The sequence below is a fragment of the Varroa destructor genome, unplaced genomic scaffold (assembly GCF_002443255.2).
Source record: "Varroa destructor unplaced genomic scaffold, Vdes_3.0 BEIS01000007.1, whole genome shotgun sequence".
Taxonomy (NCBI): Eukaryota; Metazoa; Arthropoda; class Arachnida; order Mesostigmata; family Varroidae; genus Varroa; species Varroa destructor.
This window is the reverse complement of record NW_019211460.1, coordinates 6,154,187-6,173,516: the sequence shown is the minus strand read 5'-3', so window position 1 is coordinate 6,173,516 and position 19,330 is coordinate 6,154,187. Positions and strand designations below refer to the sequence as shown.

General features: G+C 42.0%; 2 protein-coding genes across 2 annotated transcripts in view; one reads left to right on the top strand and one right to left on the bottom strand.

Annotated features, from left to right (window-relative positions):
- Positions 1-423: 423 nt before the first annotated feature.
- On the bottom strand, positions 424-10,442 carry LOC111254483 (uncharacterized). Its single transcript, XM_022815377.2, has 4 exons — positions 9,661-10,442; positions 5,186-5,281; positions 4,014-4,093; positions 424-3,654 (listed from the first exon to the last, which is right to left on the bottom strand). Exons 1-4 carry the CDS (start codon positions 9,760-9,762, stop codon positions 3,063-3,065), a joined length of 870 nt encoding a protein of 289 aa, XP_022671112.1. The 5' UTR covers positions 9,763-10,442; the 3' UTR covers positions 424-3,062.
- Positions 10,443-12,993: 2,551 nt separating this feature from the next.
- Positions 12,994-19,330, top strand: part of gish (casein kinase I gish) — a 41,601-nt gene continuing 35,264 nt past the window's right edge. Inside the window, exon 1 of the mRNA XM_022813353.2 lies at positions 12,994-19,317. Within this exon, the coding sequence (XP_022669088.1) occupies positions 19,098-19,317 (220 nt within the window). The 5' untranslated portion in view covers positions 12,994-19,097. The remainder of the gene's footprint in view (positions 19,318-19,330) is intronic.

The window sequence follows — 19,330 nt, the reverse complement described above, 5'->3', positions numbered from 1 at the left end:
TTTGTAATGCGCAGAAAGATTAATGAATCTTTCCGAGGGAAAACACTTCAGCCAAGTGTCATGTAAATCAGTAGTATATCTCTCGAGCTCAAGTTCACATTGCGTTCATGGATCACTTACATTAAGCGAATATGACGATATTAATCCAAAAGGTAATCAAAAATAAGCCCGATTAAGGCATTGGAAAGGATCGTGCTACTTGTTACGGGAATGAATATTTGGATGTGTAGCTAATTAGATGCAGCTTACTGTTGCAGTTCCCACATGTAAATTATATTGAGAAATTATACGTGTGTTAGATTAGATATGTTATAACTCATTAAGTGTGCCTGTGAGTACTTTTAATCCTTCAACTTCTATTCTTCTCGTGGCGTACCAGAATTTTTAAAACTTGGATGGCAATTGAACTAAGCACGCGAGATGTTGTAAATAAACGACGAGAATGATTTTATTAGGCGTCTTCAGATTATTTATTGTCAATATTGTATTTCCCAATAGTATTGTGTTGCTTATTTTACAGAACAGACATATGCACCCCTGCGGATGCGGACACATTTCCAAATCTGTGTACGACGGCAAAGAGTCATCATACTTGGGCATTGCATCGCAGTGCCACACACGGCCCACCTATTTATAATTGTTCACCAAGAACACCAGCTTAGAAGCTTAGTTGGCTCATTCAGTGCACGTTTTACCGGCAGTTGCTAACCCGGATGATGCTCCTACACACCAAAACACATACTGCCGCAGTCCAACACAACTGTTTTTTTTTCAAAATGTTTTATATAACGCTCCTTCTCTGTTTTCCTTTCTACGCAATAAACAAAAACGGCATCATAACCATCGAGCGTCCAACATTATTGGTGGTGTGGCAGTTTTTTTTCTAACGAACGTTCTTCATTACGAACATTCGTTTATAATATCAATACTTATGATGTTCGTTTTTCTATCGTGTCCTTTTTGCTCCACCTGCGGAGTACAAAACCTCTATTCCTTGTATAATATTTCACGTTTAAGGGGTAGACGAGAATAGGGTGGTTTAGGCTTTAAGTTTTAATCATTTACCTCATTTCGCCATAACTAGTTTATATAAGCACTTCATGTTTGTCGATTGATTCAATTGTGCTAATCTGATAATTAACTTAATTTAGTCTGAATTGCACGTTGTCCTTCCAAATTAAAGATTTTACCTGCAAATACGTGAAGCTTTTAAAATTCGAGTGAATCCTATTTCGTAGTCAAACACGAATATTTACCTTACTTTCATTGGTCTTTTTTTTTCTTTTGGTCGTAAGCGTTGTAGATACTAATGAGTTTAAGCCTATTTTTGCCCTCCCATTTACCTTACAAATTTTCATCATCTTCAACTTTTTATAAAATTGCTTTTACTCCCAACTAGCTGCTTTTTTATCTATTTAATCGCTTACTTTCTTACTTGAGTTTTTATGATATTTGATTAACATAAATAATAAACCTAAACTGACTTGTTCATCATAACGTTCTTGCTTAGTTTACCCTCCACATGGCATGTCCCAATTGGGGCTGCTCGATCACATTCGACGACGCACGCCCTGTTTGCGTTTGTTCGGTACCTATCTAGTTCGTCCACTTCCTATTTCTCTTTTTCTTTTTGTTTTTATGTCTGTAGCCTTTTTTTTTCTGCTTGTTGGCGCATGCCTCTTTTTCTGTGTTTGCACGGACCAGCTGCGGCTGACGTACATATATAATTTACAAATAATAATTATATATTCATATCCCTATATATACCCTCCTCTGTTGTTCCACGCAATATCTATTTTCATAGTAATTTGTCCCTATAATCAATATATATATATATAATTTTTGTAATAATTATTATGATACTTATTATGTTCTAAATGTGTGCACTCTTTTCCACTTCAGTTTATTTCTTCTGTTTTCTAATTTCTATCAAAAACTTATTAATTGCCCCGTCGTCCAGTGGCTCTTTAATCTGACCCCATTGCTATGCGCGTCCCGGTAGCTATACTTCTCTTATAATTATGCTTAACAACAATATTAATTATATTCTCATCTATAACCGTTTTTCTATCAAGCAACAACTCACAGTGAGGCTGCGCATTATCGTAAACAATGCGCCACGTTCTTTCAGCCAGTACTATTACAGTATCGTCTTAATTTTTTAACTATTCTACCTTTTGTCCTTTTCCCAACCACTTTTAGCGTGGCTGTGTACAAGTAATGTTCGGGAACTTCTAATAGTATAAAAAAAAACGTTAATAACTATTTAACCCCGTTCTAACTTGATAATTAAATTTTCTACTACCTCAAGGCTTTATGGTCATTAACTGTTGTGATCTATTTTCTGTATATTGTACATGACCTGATCAAACCCAATTAGTTTTCTTATTTTTCCCCTTTAAACCGTAGAATCTTCTGTTGCATACATCTGTGTGTTGCTGAAATCACAAACTCATTGACCCTTTGCTCTGTCTCTAAGCATGACCCTTTTTACTTACCGCTGTCCGCCAAAAATATTACACAAAAGCGCAAAAAATAAACTCAAAGGCATAGGAACCACTGCTGTAGCTCCAGAAATTTATCAGCACTAAACTAATCAAATCAAAACGAGAACAGTTTCGGTACTTTGCGCCGCCATCCGTATAGATGGAGGCAACTATACTCTGCAATTGTTTTTTTATCTCCTTTCTCAAGACATTCTTTTTGGAAAATGACAGCAGTTGTAAATCCATTTGAGTGTCCGCACTTGACATCTTTCCTATTTCGGGACTTCTACTCTTCCTAATTCAAAAACATTATCTCCATATAAAGGGGAAGCGCCCTCCAATCGTGTGCTCAATGACAAATGCAATGGCTTGCGGTGATGACCATACGGTGGCGGGTTACCTGTCTTCTGCCGTCTTATGGATGGCAAAGGATTCTGGGTCATGGAAAGTCCTTTCGTCCGCTTGTGGTTTGACTGGCCTAGCTGTCTGTCTGATGCGCAGTGTTGCTAGAAGAACATATGTAATAGTGCTTGTTGTTATTGTTACCCACATCGACCAACGTAATATGGTGGTTGTTTAAGTGCGATTTTGGTTCTTGAGCATCGCGTATTTATTTGACGTGCTGAGCGCATTTTGATCCTGCCCTTCGGTAGTTCCACGAGCTCCTTTCCGTACCGAGGTAAACGCTCCCGCGCCATCTTGCTGGGCGCCAGCTCCCGAACCCCACGCACCAGCAGATTGCACGGTGGCTCCGAGTGAAGGAAACTGGTCGATAGAGTTCACATCAAGATTTCGGTTTTGGTTGCCTCCCCGTTTTATTGTAAGTGGTGCAAGATTGGGTCCACCGCTAGCTGTGGAAGGAGGACCGGAGGTTCGCTCAAATATAGCGCGCATTGCGGGCGGAATGTATTTGCCTTCGCTACTAGCCACGTTACTTTTACTGTCGTTGGCATTATTAGCGGTTTGCTGTTCTGTGTCCTTATATCCAGAGGTTCCATTAGCTTCTTTCTTAGTTCCCTCTTTCTCGTCAGATTTTTTGCCATCTTGCTGGTTGTCCTCTTCGTCGGACGATTCCTCCTGCGGAATATTCCATTTCATTGTAGATTTCGATTCTTCAACAGCCTTTTTTAGGGATTCCTGGTCATTCTCGTCTTGACGCTCTTTTTCTCTAAAGAGGATATTAATAACAGCGAAGAGCCTCGTTAGCATCACTTCACTAGTGTTTCTGGCAGTAGTTAGTACGCATCATTCTTCACTTATTATAATTATTTATGTAGGTTTTTTAACAAGCAGAAACTTTTGAGCTACTGGTTCTATTACTCGTGACGATGCCAGTCCAATGTTTAGTACAGTAAGGGCAAAGAGTACTATTTACACTTGTCAAACGTGACTGCAAGGCATGCTGACATCAGTAACTCAAAAATTTCTCGAAAATTTCTCAAAATCATTACTTGTTATTGAAATAGTTCACCTCATTTAAAAAAGCGAACAGAAAACTGCAAAAAGAAAAACACAAATATCTCATACTTTTCTCCGAGATTTTGGATTTTTAGAGTGGATAGGTCGACCTCCTTGTCTGTTTCGAACTCGTTCCATTCCTCATCCTCCTGCAAAGAAAAACAAGAATTAATATAAAGAGTATAGAAAGAGGTACACAATGAAATTACATTATAATGAGTGGCACTAAAAAATGGTCTTCATTTACTAGGCAATTTAAAACGTGCTACTTTTCAAAAAAATGAATACGTACATATTTCACAATTGTTATACATTATACCTCTGTCATCAAAGATCTTCTCATTTCTTGAGTTCTCCCTACCCCCCTTAAAAAATGTTTACGTTTAAATAAATGAGATAGCTGTCCTATTTTCTGTAAGCCTGTTCATATAGTTAACATTAGTATTAGGTTTGTTTAGATATTGGAAGCGTACGTTTTTATTTGAGCATAACAGAGCGATCGCAATGCTCACCTTTGAAGAAAAAACGTTATTACTATAAGACCGATAACTAGAGCGCAACTGCTCTACCTAAAATATGGCATATAAAAATACTGATGAAAAATTCTGGGCCTTAAAATTATGATCGTTCTAAATCCAACGAATAAAAGCTGACAAATACGCAAGATCATAGAAAGAAGATGCAACAAGTGGTAGACCCAACAGCTTTGAATCGTAAACTGAGCGCTGACTATCAAAAAATCCAAAGCGAGCAAATCTGATCTCCTTAAAATTAGAGAAAGATTATTCAAATTATAGACAGAAATATCGCTAATCAAAAGTCAATTAAAAAATCCCTAATTCAGTTTTGTTTATTTTTTGAATAACTTAACAAAGTGCCATTCTGAGCCACTCATTATTCAGACTAGCCTAAAACAATTTTAGCATAAAACTTGCTTGCATATTGCGCAGACATGCTACACAATAGCCTTTTTGACGCCTCTACATCCAAAATGATTACAGCGAACCGGTATAGAGGTTTTCCAATTAAACATCCCTTTTAAACTTAACTGGATGAAATCAAATTCAAGTGACCAAGAAAAATAAAAAAATAATAGTTTTGTAAGAAGTGGTAACATTACCTCTTGATTATAAGCAATGATTTCGTTATTATGCCAAAGCTACTAATTAGAGCACAGTATTTAAATATACGGATCCAAAAGGTGCTTTTGTGTAAGCATTAATTTTTAGAATTCAACAAACCTTTCCAGAGTTGGGAAGACTGAGCGCGATACTTTTTGGAGTATTCTTTGTATCGCCGTTGCTGTCATAGCCAGGATCTGCCAATCCTTGGGTGTCCTGTGGCCATCAAGATACACCAACAGACGTCCGGGAGAAGATTGGGTGGAGGGGATTGTAGAAAGACAAACGATGACATACACGTGCGAACCGTACGAAAGCAGATCCATCACCATTTCAGGTGTAACCAAGTCAACATCATTTGCGTAAAAAGAAAAAGGTTTAGTTAGTGTGTTACTATCACAAAACATCGTAATTATAGGCCGGGTGGCTGCCCACGTTCATGAAGTTAAAAAGTCATAAATCTTGCACCCCAGTTAATGAGCAAATTAACGCAGTGTTGTACATACATATAAACACTGAGACAAGGTATGAAAGCAGCATAAAGCGAATATGCTGTGACAGCCGTAACAAAATGTCCCTTCGAGAAGTCTTACTAACAAAATCTCAGATACTTAAAACATATGGGCCATATTTCCGTTGGCCATAAGTTCGTCGGATATATTTCATATGGATATGACTCGGATTTTACAGGCGTTGAGCTTCAAACTAATAAGCCAAAAATACAGAGTAATTTACGCGCTCTTCGCTTCCAAAATTGATTTCGTAATATTAGTGCATAAAATGACTAATAATTATTGGGAAAAACGCAAGCCGGTTCATACCTATATTATGAGAACAATATCTCCTTGTAAAACCCAGCATGATAAAGTTGGATCGTAAGCACAATAGACTAAACTATTCCGATCAGATTATATGCAACAGGGCACTAAAGGTTCGCACGGTTATATCTCATTTCGATATCATTGTTATGCCAATTTTGGATAAAGCAAATATCTAAACCAGTTCGTCATTTACGTATTTGAGTAAGGCACTGAATATAATTTTGCTTCTAACCATGCTTTTCACTAATAATTATCTGTGTCTATTTTGGATTAATGAGGTATGAAAAACTCCATTAGAAGCAATTATGCGCACAGTCTCCTTTTGAGAAAGACTACCTTACAGGAGTCGTTTGCATGAATCTATGTGGGATCGAGGCCTCACTGAACTTTCTATTTTCGATTTGTACAGGACATAAAAGGAAATTGTGCACAGGCTCCGCCTTTTCAAGATTTCTGGAAAATTTTTACGCAACCTTATGGGAATCGAATGTAATTTCGAGGGTTACTAATCAAGCCTTCGATACCATCTAAGTCGAAGTTTTTCTTAATAAATATTATGTTTTTAATTAGCACTGTACGCCAGTTACTGAATATTCCAGGCAAATTTTGACGTCCTCGAAATTCATTAATGAAATTTATTTTCTTCTTGATCCGGAATGCACTAAATGGTCTAAATATTTGCAAAAAAAAAATACTTCATAAAAAAGTAAGACATATTGCACGGACGTTGAGTAGGAAGTGTGATTTGAACCTGCCAAACTTCTCTCCTAATAACGATTTAACACTGAAGTATTAATTGCCCTTAGCACGCGAACTGAATGACGTTATGCGATGTTAGGACAACTCGTTAACATTAACACGCACGCGCCATAGAACAATCGAAATATTTTAGCTCCTTAAATCGGCAGCGAAAAAGTCGAAGAACGGCAGTACAATCTACATAATGTTTCTGAAATTGTCGTGAAAACAAACCGACCACCTGACTTCAGTTACGGTATTACGCATAAAAAAGCTCTTTACAAACGTAATACTTCCTAAGTTGGTCTCGTCCAAATAAAACAGTGCTATAAATCATTCGTACAAAATGCTTGAAGAATGAAGAACCTTAAAAAGAGGAGCTTGTTCACTAAATTACTTGGCACTTTTTTGCGTACTTTCACAACTACACCTACGTCAATCACATATTTTTGATCTATGATGCGATTTGAATGTTCTAACTTCGAATTCTTCACCAGAATATTGTACACTTATGTTGGGTTTCCAACATTTTGATAAATTAATTCATATAATTAATATAATTAGCGACCTGAGTATATAAAGACAGGATATCCAGTTGCACGGAAACAATCACCAAAGTGGCGGACAAATCAATATACTTAACCAATTCAAAGAAGTACTACTATAATAAAGCTATATGGTAAAACTTTACTCATATAATTAGCATTTTGAAACGTTTGGTTAAATGAATATAGCTTTGTTAGAATGTACCATCGGGATACAAGTTCAAAAAGCACGAGACTTTGTGATACGTTTTGAGTATCACCTCATTTTGGGCTCTTTTTTTTCTTCGCTCATATCCTAAGCAGCCTTCAACATATACAAAAAAAAACTACTTCGATCGTGACAATTCAGAACTTCAAGGCACTTGTCCAGAGCACCTGTATTTTGGCTAATAAGAAACGCGATTATAAATAATTGGGGGATTTGTCTAAATAAATTATAATTATGATTTTTTGTGTTTACTAATTATATATGTTATCAAAATTAAACTAAATCTAGTCATACTGAAAAGCTGTCAGGCAGCCACAATGTATGGTTTATGTTATAGGCTTACTGATGACAACGCTGAATTTTATTTGGATCCAAGTCATAATACTTCGTGTGTTTGGATACTGACTGCCGGCTAATCTGTTTTTTTCGAATAGTAGCAGAAACTGCTAACGATTAAAGCGACTTTTAAAGTGCTGCATTGTTAAAGCACCGTAAGGCAATTGGAATAAATAAAAAAGAACTTTTTTACACTAGCTTAATCATGTTAGCATCCATTGTTTCCCAGCGAACGTTTGATAACAAAGCTAGTTAATGCCATACGGTGCTCGCTGGTAAACAGGGAATATCGGGCAGAGTACATCGATGAGATCTAATCATGTGGTAAGCATATGGTAGTGCAGACAGCAAACATTTCATTACCATTCTGTTGTTGGAAACTCAAACCACTGAAACATTATGAAAAATGTCATATGTCAATTGTTTTAGGCGAATTTATGCCAGTGTTCAAAATAAATTCTCTACATAAAATCTGCTGCACAACGAGGCAATATACAGGCATTTCTGCTCTACCATAAGGTTGTACTACCTTGGAGGTCGTATGTGTATCGCAGTAGTTGAAACTACAACCCAGACCCGAACGTTCACGAAAGCATGTCAGAACAGTTAATGGGTTCTGCGGTATTCAGTTCCGTTCTATTGTAAATGCTGAACAAAGAGATTACGATTATATCTAAAAACATATGGATGTATTCCATAGACAGCTGTATATTAGTTGATCGTGGCGTTCAACAGGTCGCTGCTGTCCTTTCCTAATAAAATGCGATCCCAACCTTTCACTAGCTTTAAACTGCCGTTAGAAAGCATGGTTGTGCGAGAAAAAATTGTGACCTCAAACCGATATGCACGCGACACCACAACACTCATAATAATGATCTCGTAGCTCTGAACGGGCTGGCTAAAGACTACCAACATCTACCGTGATTTCGAGATCTAAATACGTCTATAGGCCAATAAAGAACGGGAGTGTATAATATTTAGTACGGATTCTCTTCGTACTAGTCACCACTGCCACCTTTACGGTCTCATGATGGATGTCGGACACTAAACAAGACAAACACGCCGCAAAAGGCGACACGATCACAGCAGTAGCACTAAAGGAACACGCAGATTCGTAGTTACATGCATCAATCAATTGGCGTGAACAATAAATAACGCTCACAACACAAACGATATGCTAGAGCTAGTCTTGCATTAATTATTATCTACTGGTAAAATGAAGAAGCTATTTTTCTTCTACCAGTTTGCTGAATAACCCTACACTAACTCCTACCAAATTCGTCGAATTGCTTTCCATTAAACGTTGCCGAACGAAATAACGTTGGGGCCATAATATGACCACGCTGCCGCTTATTCATTTAATTGCTTTTAAAGAACGTTTAATATTTAGTAAAGATATGAGCATAAGGGCTCAATGATTCAAAGCACCGGTTCAACCATGTCAACCCGATCGTATGACCGAATTAATCCACTATAGCTCCTCCGTTTACAATAACTGTTATGGCAGACATTTATTAAAGCAGCTCGAATGAACGCTAAAATCAACTATACCTCTTTGGATAGGTCGCTAACATACGTTTTCTAATTTTATTATGTTGCACGCGTTCCGTGGCCACGAGATATGATATCAACGACTCATAATCGCCGATACATTCGATTAAATTTACACTCGTTCTGCTAAGCGATACGTAGAACTTTGTCACGTCATTAGAAACCGCAACACTGTCCAAGTTTTAAATTCGATTGCAGATCAACTAAACAACGACGAGCTTTCCCTAGACACAAAATGGACCACTACTTATTGGCGATTATTATACCTACAAATTCAACAGATGCAGTTACGATTTAAAGTGAATCACTGCAAAGTGTCCCACACCTCAGACTGTCCGATGCATGTTCGATTGTGTATTGTATTTGTATATGGTGCTGCGAGTATGCATGACGTACCTGTTCGATTTTCTTCATGAGGTCATCGGGCGTAAACGTTTCGGGCTTCTTCGACTTCTTTTTTTTATCCTTCTTGGCAAAAAAGCTTTGGAGGTCCGCCATGCTTGCACGATACGAGTGAGCGAACCCGAACGAAGACTGCTGCTGTTGCGGCGGCGGCGGCCGCTGTAGCTGTCGCGCGCGTATCAACCGAAGTCGTAGAAACCCGTAGGAGGTATTCGAGATTGGGCGAGGCAATCGCTGATCGAAAGATTAGGAAAAGATGGATTCACGCTCGAACGACTTAACAATCGAACGATTATTAGGTATTAGATAGCTCTGTGCTATTCGTCCGTCGTAACAACTGTACAACTATTCCACCAGCTCTTAGCCCAACTACTATAACCAACTATGTAGCACTGATATCCGCAGCAGCACCAACCCAGTCGTAACACAACGTGTGTGAAAGAAGGCAGAAGGCAGACTGGCACTCGCTAGTTGCAGCTGCTGCTGTTGTTGTTGTGCTGCTGCTGCTGCCAAAAGTAGGCAAGCACAATAGCATACGCTTGACGGGCGGGTTCGCTGGCTGGCAGACCGCAGAGCCGAGCAGCAGGCGAGCGAACGATCAACCGACCGATCGACCCACAACCGATCGCGGAACAGTTGCTGTGAAAACACACAAACGGCACTACTACGACGACGATGACGACGACGACGATGATGATGACAACGACAACGACGACGACGGCGGCGCCGGCGGCGGCGGCGGCTGCTGCTGGCAACAACAACGGCACGCTACAGCACAACGAAACTCAACAGTCGAGACAGGAAAAAAATTGTGGAGCCAATGCTTTTGTAGCGGAAGGGAATAGTAGTGACAGTTCTGAGTAACACCTATCGTCAGAAGCAGACGACGACAAAAACATAAACAGACATGCAGACAGCCGATGGACAATATAAACACTCGCAGTGATAGTAAGAGCGGCAGTAATGCCAGCAGCGGGCGGATGGCTGTATCTGCTCAACAGTTATGGGCAGCAGAATACGATCGTCCTCGCCTTACTTTTCTTGTTCGTCCGCCGAATAATGGAGCGGCTCGATTGGTCGGAAGGGCTACTAATGGTTGGGCCAGGGCAGGCAGGCAGACAGGACCTCACAGCTAATACAAAACATCTTTTATTTCACTTTTGTCGCGTCTCTTGTATTTTTCGGAGGACATCTAAACTGAGACTATGAAATTAATACGAAATATCATTATCGTTTAAACGCGGTGCCAACTACTGCTTCGATCTTAAGCGATAAAAACAACAGTCGAATGAAAGAAGCCCGCGACGAGTGTGAAACTCATTTATTGTCTATAATAAATACGAAAAACATAATTTAGAAACGTTGAAGTTTGTTTTGGACAACAAGTTTGTTTGATTATTATTACGAGCACACTATAGACAGAAATTTGTAGCCAATATTTCATAGATGTTCTCAGAAAAAAAAAGTTAAGACTAAATTATTTCTATGGGCATAAGCAAAATCTATTTATAAATATTTGAAAAAGATATGAATAACACTTAAGCATTATAAGCGTATGTCGCTTCAATAAAAGTAATGTTTGCTAAAAATCGCACGTATATTTTTTAATTTTTTTTTCTAATTGTGCACAAATTGTTCAAACTGATGAAAGTCTGAAAAGAAATTATTTGAATGGGATCCACGTTTACATTTTTATACAAAAGCTTTTAGTAACACGGTAATAACACGGTAACTATACATTTGGCTGGCCCACATCCGTAGGTAAATAATGAATGCAAAATCTTCAAGTAATTTCTCGCAATCGTTCATCAAAATATAAGACGTGTCCATGGCCAGTTTGACGTCTAAAGCATTTCTGTGTACTTTCGACCAGTTGACAAACTCGTTATTACTGTGCTATGGTGGGACACACGAAATATAAAAGGAACATTCGTTTTTTTTTTACCTTAAACAGTTTTCATATAGAAAAACTATCAGTTTTTTTACTATCAGTTTGATTCGAATTTCGATCTAATTTTTACAGATTCAGTTTTTAGACATTTGGGCAACAATATCGATAAATGTGTCAAGTAAAAGTAGATGAGTTGAAAATTAATTGTTAAAAATCACTAATTTCGAGGGGTTTATCATGACTGAAAAAGGAGCTAAATCGACATTGAGCTTTTTTGTTGCGGAAAAATTTCAACAGTAAACATAGATTGTCATTATAGAACCCTAGTGGCTCTGCTCAACCATTCGGTATCTGCTCCTCTCTTTACCCTCTATATCGGCCTTTTCTTAGAAATCATTAATTGTATCTAGAAAAAGGTGACAAGGAGAAAGATGAATAAAACAAACTATAATTAACCTAAACTCGGCACAGCCTTTTTAAACGAGGTCATAATGCATTGCGTTGACCAGACGTTAGTGTCTATAAGATATGTGTCCGGTGCTATAAGATTCTCGTTTATTTAACCCTGTAGCCAGTTGCCTGGTGCTTTTTTTTTTGGAAGTTCCTAATATTACTTCAAGCCAAAGCTCGGAGAGGTGATTGGCAATGAATTAGTAGATACAATGAGGTGTTAGCGCGAGCCCACGCTACTCTCTTTGTTGATCAAGATCTTCTGCCCGTATATGACTAAAAGAATGTGAAATTGTGTCAATTATAGTATTTGTTATCACTTGAGATTATTTATTTATTTCTTTGTTGTTGCCCTGAAAAATACCGATGCATTATAAACTAAAAATAATAATTATTGTTTTATTAGGTTCTACATATGATGTCAAAAAATTCCCAGTTGCAACTCTTTCCAAAGGGTTCTAGATGTGCATAGCGTCATTTACTTGAAGAAGGATACAACGATGAACGATATTTTGCATGCTAAAAATAATCGTTTGCTTTCGAATAGAACAAAAAATGGCTTTTTTTATGTTTACGGAATTACCAGAATCGAGACATATCGGTTTGACTTTGTATAGCTGTTGCCATTATTAATAACATATTCTTAGTAGGGGGTGAATCTTTTGAAAGTTAAATAGACACTTGGAGTTTTTGTTGTCATCCTTCGATCCCTTAGAGATCGGGCAATCAACAATATATAGTCATAATAATAAAATAAAATGTAATGACAAAGTACCTAAAGTATTACGTTTTTTTGCCATTGAATGTTTGGTTTGGTCTTTTTCGGTTGACGGATGGCCCAGTAGGTTAGGGCTAGCCAAAAATCATTATTGTTTTATAATCACAATCCACATTTATCGATAGCTTCTTTTTATCGTTTCATGCTGTTGTTGTTGTTGTTGTTGCTGCTGCTGCTGCTGCTGCTGCTGTTGTCGTCGTTTCCGCCGCTATTTTCTCTCCCTTTTTCATCTTCTTTTTTACTGACGTACGGATTTTGTACCACTCGTATCTGGAGTAAAAAGATGGCAAAATCTCTTGCGAAAGAGAAAGAACAACAACTCTAGAAGCGTTGAGATGATTTGTGCGGGTGGATGGGTTTTCTCTCTCTGTCTGCTGTCTAATTTTGTGTCGCCCGATGTATTAGCTCGTGTGTGGGTCTAGGGTGATCTTTTGGTCGGAAGTTGTCAGACAAACGCTCGGACTGACAGACGGAAGCCGTCGTCGTCGACATCGCTGGCTCGCCTCTGTATCTACTTGTGTGTGTGCGTGTCTGCACTCTGCAAGCAATGCCCGGTACTGCTGTGCGTCGCGGCGCAGCGCGGCCTATCGTAGCGGCTATTGGGTATTGGTGCTGACTGTAGTTGACTGGTCGATGAATGTGTAGCTAAATCCCGCTGCCGCCACCGCCCGGAGTGGGTAGGCTCTACCGTCCGCCTGCCTGCTCACCCGCTCGTGTCGCGGTGCGGCAGCACGGTGTCGTCGGCAACACCAGACACAGTCACCGTTTACATCGTGCATAGTACCAGTGGTGCTATCTGTAATAGTGGTGTCGAAGTGTGTGTGGGTCTTTCTGTGGTGTTGTCCTGCTATCGGCCTGTCGTCGCCCACTGGTTGGCTGACTGACTGCTGGTTACCTCTGAGTGGTGCCGCTGGTGCTGTTGCTGCTGCTGATGCTGCTGCTTTGTATAGTGGCGATGGTAGCTCTATAACTGCTGCGACTAGTCCCGCTGCTGGGTGGATGGTTGCGATGGTGATGTGATGTTCGTGAAGACGATCGTCGTCGTCGTCGTCGTCGTCGTCGTCATCGTCGTCGTCGTCGTCGTCGTCGTCGTCGTCGTCGTCGTCGTCGTCGTCGTCGTGGTAGAACTGTTCGCTGGTGGATGACCGTAGATATCTGTATGATGGTGTTGCTGATACTATTGCAATTGCTACTAGATGGATAGGGGTGGCGGTGGTGGTGGTGGTGCTGCTGCTGCTGCTGCTGTTGTTGTACTCGATTGACGACAAAATCACATTCAAACACGTTGACCCGCACACGTATACGAACAGGCAGAGAGGCACTGTCCTCACTTTGAGCCGCTGTCGTCGCTACGAGAGGAAGTGGCAATAACGGTGATCTGTACTCATGCTGATGCTACTGCCGCTAACTTCAACAACTATCTGAAGTGGAGACGACGGTAAGAAGTGGTACGAAGTCGACGAAAAAAATCAACCAGACGCATATACGAACACGCGGGACAATAAGGAAGCACTACGGCAGGCTGGCAGACTGGCTAGCTTTTTGCAATTTCTAGCCTAAGTGAATCCGTGGCCCTACTCTGGTCGATCGGTTCTTCTGGTAGGAGGATACAGGCTTGGACTCTCTTGGTCTTCCATCAGGGTCAAGAATACCATTGGAAACGACCCACAGACACTTTTATAAAGCGGCTATTGAAAAACAACGACATCCATCGCTGGGTTGTCGTTGACAGATTCAGTCCAGATACAAGACAACCAAGAAGAGTACTGACTATTAAAGCAAAGTGTCCTGGAAGCCGTCAGTTACGCTTCTGTCGACCGGTCGATCTGTTCTGCAGTTGTTGCCCTGTTTTGATTTGACCTGTCTTACTGGGACCTGTCAGGAAGTCCAGTTTGTAGATGCTATCACAATTATCGACGGGGTAAAACTGCAGGTGAAGTGATGAAAGAACGAGTGGAGAAACAATAGGAAACGGCCCCAAAGAAATAACAAGGATGCATTTTTCTGTAGCTACCTACCTAGCAAATATTATTAAGAAGAGGAACAATTGCCGACTCACGCAGACGGATATCTACGAGTAGATGGACAAAAAAAAAACAAAGCTTCAGCGTTAATTATAAGTACATATATGAAAAGGCGAATAGTTACTCAATAGCATATTGATTTGTTACCAGCCCAGCCTAATTCTGTCGATCTCCTGTTTCGACCCAACTTAATGTTAATGTTATTTCCAGCGGTGTGAGTGTCACCGTTCAAGTATCGTTCGGCATCGATGATCAATGCTGTCCTCTCTTTTAGAGGGTGGTCAGTTATACACAGCAGCCAAAAACTACTTCGATTTCTACAGATACAGTATTTAATAACTGTACAACCACTACGAGGACACATGTACCGTGTCTAGCACCTCATAGCGAGGCGGTAGTTTGTTCCAAAACGTAATGGCAATCATTTTGGTTGCGGTTTTATGGCGGTGGCAGATGTATCCCTGGGTGGCGTGAGCACCCTTATATTCTGAGACGGAAGGACGGTCGGAGGGACGAACGAACAGAGAAGTCAAGAGACCCCCCCCCCCCCCAGGTCAAGATACCTGTACGCGCAGACCGGCAAACAGATCCGAACGCAGACAAAAAGGCTGACTTGGTACATTACGTTCGTCAGCAAACCGCTGTCTTTGTGTACCAATCAAGTACGTGAGGATTACGGCTACGATTGAGAAGCAGCATTGTTGTTCACGGTGTACAGTTTTTTACCGTTCGGCGCGTTCACGTCCTATGCGACCCTTTCTACGAGGATATAGCCACACACGCACGTACAATTATTTCGTTCATTCGCCAGTGGAGCGTCGCCGGTATAATGTGAATTCATGTTTGTGTGCATGGATGCAAAAGTTATATAGAAAGGAATACGAACAAAGACCTAACAGGGAGCTCAAGATCGGACAAAGATCCCAAAACAGGAATGTTGAATTAAACGAAACGGAAGCATTATTGTCTTACGTCTATATTCTAGCTCCGCTGTTCCAAGCATCTCAGAAAGAAACGAAGTAACTGCACAATTTCGAGGTTGTCTTTTTCCTGAGAGAGGTGTGTATTCATGTGAAAAAAGTGCTATTAACGTTGTTGCTGTTTTTGTCGCTGTTGCTTCTCGTGGTCGTGGCAGCAGCGGCAAAGATTCTATTGTGTTGGAGCAATAGGACAACGCTAGAAGAAACGCAGGTGGTGGTCGCTCAGGCCTTTGAGAGGCCACCGATGGCCCGGCAGGCTGCGATTGCTGTTGTGACTTGTGTTGCTGCTGCTCTTGACGCCGCTTGTATTGGCGTTTCTGTTGCTGCAGCCGTCGGCGTACAACAATTACTGGCACCTTCGGCAGACACAGTGGCATTCCCTTGGTTAGTCCCACCGCTTATGCTGACGCACAAGCAGCTGTGCTGTTACATCAACTGCTTGTCGCTAATGAACTACTAAACAACTTGCGAGTTCTCTGTTTGACCGACTGATCAAGCAACGAAGCGACCGAGGGACTTGCAGACAGATCAGTCGTTTGCGGCTGGGTGGCTTCTCAGTTGTTTGAGGCGCACCCGGGGCTGTCCTACCCAACTAGAGCTATCCACAATCATAGCAGGTCGGTTAGCCCCCAGTAGGTGCCCCCCGTACGCAGTCGGTGAACTAGACTCAACGTTACAAAAGCTGATACTATTGTCAATCAGTCTATGTATGCCCATTTTCACCGAAACGTCTCTCTTTCCAGTACCTAAAAACCAGCCAACAAATCTCCGTACCCTGCAAGCATATCCACGTTAGTAATAGTGCTCCGAGGTACGGTCCTTCTTGGCCAGAACACGTCCTGACGCTGGTTGTATCCGCAATCACCTGACGATAAAAAGCCCGGTGCTTTTAGACAAAAGAGTAGTCTGATGAGAGTGGTCGGCGCGTATGTGTGTGCGTGTTCATAGAGGAGCTGGAGTAGCTACACCAAAAATTACAACATCAACAACACTTTTAGCAACAGGAACGAAGAAAGCTACATTGTAATTATCAACAACAATAGCAGCGATTCGAACAACTTATTACTGTTGCCACTTATAATTGTTAACGTCGATAAAATATATCAACGGTGTCAGCCAGCAGACGAGTTCGGCGTCGTCAAATCAAACGAACGACCCAGCGTTGTTGTTGCTGCTGCTGCTGCTGTTGTTGTTGCTGTTGTTGTTGTCGTCGTCGTCGTCGTCGTCGTCGTGATCGCCGTCGTTGTTGTTCTTGTTGTTGTTTATTGCTGTTGTTGTTGTTGTTACTTTCTGCTGCGGAACGTTCTGGCTCTCATTATACAAACACACACTCACCCACCATTCAATTCCTAGTACTACGCCGTCGACCGTTTTACACGCTACGCGACATTCGGCCAGTATCGCGATCACCGACCTCTTCTCTTCTATGTACTCGTGAGTGCAGTGCGTGAGTGCGTCTGGTGTTACGTGAATAAAGGAGTCGTACCGGTAGTAGTCAGTCGGCGGTGGGAAAAGGCAGCAGATACGAGCAAATCAGCGGTTGCGGTGGTAACAAAATCATCATCGCCAACAGCAACAGCGGCATCAGCATTGTCTGCAACGTTGTTGTTGTTGTTGTTGTTGTGGTGGTGGTTGTCGTCGTTCGTCTGTGACCATCGGTGCTGTATAGTTGTCGCACCAGTGTCGCATGTTGGCAGTCGTGGTAATAGAAGGCATTAGTAGATAGGCGGTCAGAAGACACCAACCGGCGCTGCTTGGACAGTGTCTCTCCTTGCAGTCGTCATCTCTCTTTCTGCTGCTGCGATTTCTCATCATCATCATCATCATCAACAGCAGCAGCCGCTGCTGCTGCGGCGGCGGCGGCGGTCCTGTGCATTCTAGTTGCCGCCCCTGCTACAGCCGCTTTTGTTGTTGCTTCGGCGTTGTCCCGCATAGCCGTCGTCGTTGTCATCATTGTCGCCGTCGCCGTTGACGACGACGTTCTCTTTGGTTGCGGTGCCGACCCGGCCCGGCCTGACCTGACCTGTACTGTCCTGCTGCCAGGTCCGGTCGCGCCTGCTACCACGCGGGCAAGCGCATACAAACACGCCGAGAGGTAGACAAAGCAAGGAAAGAAGCAAGAGACAAACAGACGGCGCACTATATCGCCGTTCGTCTGTCCACTCGCTCTCAGCTGATCGCATTGGCTGCAATAGTGCCGCTGCTAGTAATATTTGGCGGCGATCGTGCTTTTGTTGTTGCTGCTAGTGGCAATTTGCGGCAGTGGCGATAGAGATTATTGTCGCCTGTTTGGTTTGTCCGTTCGGTCAACGGTTCCGTCGTTATCTACACTGCTATTGCTAATGCAGCTGCTGCTGCTGCTGCCGCCGCCACCGCCTTTGTTGTCGTCGTCGTATTATCGTAATAGTAATCAACAACAACAACAAGTACAGCAGCAACGGGTACTGCCACTGGTGCTGCCGTTTGTTGCTGTTTGTTGCGCGTTTGTCCCCGCTCGACGATAGCAGCTAAGGCGGTAGTAGACATTAGGTGATCGTGTTCCGTGCGAAAGTGTGATACCCCCACCGATTCATCTACCACTAACGATATAACAACGGCAACGGCAGCGTCTACAGCTGCAACTGTTAACGATAATTGGCACCAGCCAACTGGCGCTACGGTAGAAATCAGTGGAGCTGGAGGTACCTCTGCTGCTACTGCTGCTGCCGCCGCCGCCGCCGGTCGGCAGCGCTTAGTTGTCTGGGGGGGGGATCTTCACGTGTCGATCATCGTGTCTTTGTGTGTTTTGTCCTGCAAATGGTCATTGTTGCAAAAGTAACGCAGTGATCCTACTAGTTTATAGACATAATAATAATAGCTATAGTAGTGATACCGTTCCTCGTGTCGCTCAAGAGTAGGACAACTGGATAAGAAGAAAAAAGCAGGTGGTGAAGAAGGAGGAGAAGGAGAGAAAAAGGAACGGTGAAGTGGTTGATGTTCTCTTGGTTCTCGAGTGCGGGAGCAATCGTTCTCCTGAAACGGGACATTGATTAATAGGTTCGTGCAATCGTGCGTTTGGCCTCCGCCGAGTCGTCCCAAGGGAGAGGAATATTTCACCCCGACGCAGTATCAAAAGACGAAGACAACAAAGAAATACATTTCGTCAATGACGTCAGGGTCGTCGTGATCGTGGTAAATTTTTGAGAAGTGCCGCCACCGCAGACTCCTTAGACGAGAGACAGGTCGCCTGTTCTTGTTGCTGTTCGCCAGTCTGGTGAAGTGTTTCTTGAGGTGTGAGTGGCGACCATCACGGCAACTACGGCGACAAAATGCAGAAGGACGATACCAACAAAGAAGATGGAAAGCGATCGATGCCTGCTGGTGCCGGCGGTGGAGGCTCGACTGCCCGCAGTAAACAAAGTAATGTTGTCCCACAGACCCGCACATCAACCGGGGGCTCAAACGGTTCCCAGAGCGTACTCATGGTCGGACCCAACTTCAAAGTGGGCAAGAAGATTGGCTGTGGAAACTTTGGTGAGCTACGACTCGGTAAGTAAATGGC

Excerpts from the sequence above, each read along its gene's own strand:
- LOC111254483 (XM_022815377.2), bottom strand. The coding sequence starts at position 9,762 with ATGGCGGACCTCCAAAGCTTTTTTGCCAAGAAGGATAAAAAAAAGAAG. Across the intron at positions 4,094-5,185 it reads GTCTTCCCAACTCTGGAAAG|GAGGATGAGGAATGGAACGA; the intron begins GTTTGTTGAATT and ends TTTTCTTTGCAG. Across the intron at positions 3,655-4,013 it reads ATCCAAAATCTCGGAGAAAA|AGAAAAAGAGCGTCAAGACG; the intron begins GTATGAGATATT and ends TATCCTCTTTAG.